The following is a 4,088-nucleotide window of genomic DNA, read 5'->3' on the forward strand; positions in this document are numbered from 1 at the left end:
GAATAATAGAACTCATATCATTGCTATTATTGTGATTCATTACCGGGGAGCTTGCTCAGAATGAAAGACAAACCAAAGATGCCTAATAGACACTAAACATGCTTCATCTCTAACCTATCTTAAACTTTGGCTAGAGCTTCAAGGGAACAACATGGAAAAAACTCAGCAACATACACTTTCAAGGATTTATGTTAGCTGACAATGTCACCTTAGGAATTCAGCTTTGGCACAATAGTAAGGAGGGTAACACCAACTACATATACCCTCACTAGACTCTGCCAAGTGCGAGCCCCATCTGCCCTTTCTAAACAAAAATGTCATAGGAGGATCTTCCATATACAAAAACAAAAACCAAATAATGTTAATTAACAAAAAAATAAGAAACAACCTCAGAGTAACAACTGCATGTAAACACATAACAAACAATATACTCATAGTCAGCTAAACCCTACTCTAACTAAATGGTTCTTACAACTACGTCAATATAAAGCGACACACACCAACTCTGCAAATTCAGTGACGGATCCAGAAAATTTTGTCTGCGGGGGCAAAATATATATAATATAATAATCATTTTTATAATTGTACTATAATATTATAAAACATAATTATTCCTCAAATTATTTAACTAATAAATTAAAACAAAAAAATTAATTTAAAATAATAACAAATAATTTAAAATTCTATTCTTCTGGGTTTTATATTTTGAAAAGATTGAATAATCCTTTCATTATCAGTACAATCAAATATCTTCTTTCTATATATGTGACTAAATAATCATTTAAAAATTCATCTCCCATACGGTTATGAAGCCGGCTCTTTATAATGTTCATAGCAGAAAAGGTTCTTTCAACTGTTGTAGTTGCTACAGGTAAAACTAAAGCTAACTTCAAAAGAAGAAACACTAATGGATAAATAATATTTTTTTGAGTCTCAACCAATTTCTCAGAAAGAACACCAATCCCATTTAAGTTTGAGAATTGATCATCAGAATGCACATCTAATATGAAGTTCTCAAGTTGACTATCAAGTGCCAAAAGTTGAGTGGAGGAAAATTCTAATGGATAGAATTGAGCTAACTGGATCAACTTCTCCTTATCAAATGCAAAAAATGAGTGTCTTGGATTCAAGCAAGCTATACAAAGAAGCAATTCAGTATTCACCTCTGTAAAATGATTGTTGAGTTCTTGAAGTTGTCTATCAACTACTTGATAGAATATCTCAACTTGAAAATGATGCAAATTTGAGATTTTTTGAGCTTTGCGTCTTGATCTTCCTTGTGACACAAATATATCATCCATTTTTGGAACAATAATATTATGTTTGTCACAAAACAATGAGACTTCATCAAGTAAAAGAGACCAACCATCATCTTTTATATTTTACAACCGTTGCTTAGACACTTTAACCAATGTCATAGTATTTACAATGTCTTGAGCATTCCTTTGTAATGCTTGAGATAACTCGTTAGTAACTCTCAAGATATTTTTTATCAAGTGCAAGTTAAAAATGAATTCAAAGGATTGAATGACATTCAATAAGTGACATGCTTCAGCTCTTTGTTCTAAATTATTTCCATCTTCCTCAACATATTCAAGAACATTGACCACGAAAGAAAACAAAGAAATTAATCTAAGTATAGTTCCATAGTGTGAACCCCATCTAGTCTCTCCAACTCTTTTTAAAGCCATTTCTTGATTCAAACCACATCCACCAGAAATTTTTTCCACTCTGTGATGCTTCGATTGTCTTAATCATCTGACTATCACGAAGCATATTTCTTCGTTTACACGAAGCTCCAACAACATTGCACAAATTGGTTAACAAATTAAAAAGTAAAGTAATTTTAACTTCTTTTTTTTTTTGCAGCCATTACAAGAGCTAACTGAAGTTAGTGGGCAAAGCAATGCACATAGAAAGTATAAGAATTTTCTTTCAATATCAAAGTTTTCAAACCATTAAATTCTCCTTGCATATTACTTGCACCATCATATCCTTGTCCACGTATTCTTGATAAACTTAAATTATATGTTTCTAATAATGACTCCAATGCTAACTTTAGAGATAAAGCATTAGTATTGGAAACATGAACAAGATCAAGAAAATGCTCCCCAACTTACCCTTCTTTGTTCACATACCTTAAACAAACTGACATTTGCTCCTTAATAGAAATGTCGCGGACTTCATCAATCAAAACAGCAAACAATTCATCTCCAAGATCATTAACAATAACTTTAGTCATTTCACTTGCAGCAGCTCTTACAATATCTTTTTGAATTGATGGTGCTCTTAGTTTAACATTCCCACGAGCATTTTTGAAAGCACGATCAATCTCTTCATTATGTTGCGCAAGAAAGTTTAGAAGTTCCAAAAAATTTCCTTGATTAACAGAATCATCTGTCTCATCGTTACCACGAAAGGCCAATCCTTGTCGCAAAAGAAATCTAATACAATCAATTGTGGCTGTCAAGTGAATTTAATAATTCTTTTTAGCTTGCTCAGACTGTTTTTCAATAGCAGCACTGATGTGTTGTTTTGACTTCATAAGTGCTTCACATTTTCTCCAAACTTGATTATGAGCACTATCATGAATCCCAACATGAGTTTGTAATCTCTCTTTTTTTTTCCAATTTGAAAAACCATTAGTAACAAAAGCATCTCCACCTTCAGTCTCATGTTTCATAAGATAATAACAAAGACAAAAAGCAGCATCTTTTGATATACTATACTCTAACCAGTTGCCACAGTCATCAAACCAATTTGGATTAAATCTTCGAAAAGAAGAACCACAAGCAGTTTGCGAAAAATCATGAGTTCTTGGTTGACAAGGACCTTTTTGCAAATATGCACACCTAATTTTATCTCTATTATTCGGATGATAACTTGAAATCTTTGGTCGTTGCCCTGGATCTGCTATAAGACTCTCTATTTTGAATTCTAAAAGCCTCATTTTGTTAGAAGAGGTCAACGAATTATTTTGGGATCCAACCTCCAATGATGAAGTTCTTTTGAAATATTTCTCCATTACTAATAGGATAAAATTATAAACCTAAGTTAATTGACTAATATAAATAATTCATAATTCTACACAAATTTAAAAATACAGTATAAAATTATATATACAAAATTCATAATCATGTGTCATTCAAATTGATTTCTAAATTCCAACAGCAACATCTAATGAACTAAACTACAACAAAATTCTAATAGCAACAACAAATTGATTTCTAAATTCCAACAACAACAACTAATGAACTAAATTCCAATAGCAACAAAATTGATTTCTAAATTCCAACAGAAACACTTACATAGACAGAATCACAGAACTAAACTGCAGAATCCAAGAGGCAATTAACAAAAAGCAATTAACAATCATCATTCATGAATCATGAATGTATGTACTAAGAGGCAAGAGTGAACTGCAGAACCTTGAACTCCACGAGACAGAACCCAATAGCCGTGCGGCACCCAGCAGCAGAACCAGCGGCACCCAGGAGCCAGGACCAAGCGGCAGAACCAGCACACCTAGGGCTAGGAGCCAGGACCCAACGGCAGAACTAGAGGCACCCTGCAACAGAACAAGTGGCACCCCACAGTCCCACACCCTGAATTGCTGAAGATAGAACCAAACGCCGAAGCTCGATGGAATGGGAAGATAGAGCCAGACGAGGATTGAAGCTGTGAAGACCGAAGAAGAAGAAGAAGACAAAACCAGACACCGAAGGAACCCAGCAGCAGAACCAAACGTGGGCGCGCGGTGATGCAAGGAGAAATCGACAGATCATGGAAGTGTTAGTGGCGGAGCCGGCGAGTGGTGGTAGACGGCAGTAACTCTAGAGGGCTAGACTACTGGAGTTTGGAAGTATTAGGGTTGTAGGCTGGAGCAAATAAAAAAAATTTAAAAAGGGGAGAAGGAGAAGGGTTAGGGATTTGGATGGTGGGGTCAAAATTAATTGAATAGTGGGGGAAAATTAGATATTTTCCTAAGAATTACTCATTAATTATTTTAATCTTACTGGGACAGTTGCCCTCACTACCTATTGAGTACGTCCGCCCCTGCTGCAAAATCAACAAAAACTAACAAAAAA

General features: G+C 34.5%; 1 protein-coding gene across 1 annotated transcript; it reads right to left on the minus strand.

Annotated features, from left to right (window-relative positions):
* Nucleotides 1-2,116: 2,116 nt before the first annotated feature.
* Nucleotides 2,117-3,025, minus strand: LOC110281616 (uncharacterized). Its single transcript, XM_021144009.1, has 2 exons — nt 2,505-3,025; nt 2,117-2,444 (listed from the first exon to the last, which is right to left on the minus strand). Exons 1-2 carry the CDS (start codon nt 3,023-3,025, stop codon nt 2,117-2,119), a joined length of 849 nt encoding a protein of 282 aa, XP_020999668.1.
* Between the last annotated feature and the right edge of the window lie 1,063 nt (nt 3,026-4,088).

The sequence above is a fragment of the Arachis duranensis genome, chromosome 5 (genome assembly GCF_000817695.3).
Source record: "Arachis duranensis cultivar V14167 chromosome 5, aradu.V14167.gnm2.J7QH, whole genome shotgun sequence".
Lineage (NCBI taxonomy): Eukaryota > Viridiplantae > Streptophyta > Magnoliopsida > Fabales > Fabaceae > Arachis > Arachis duranensis.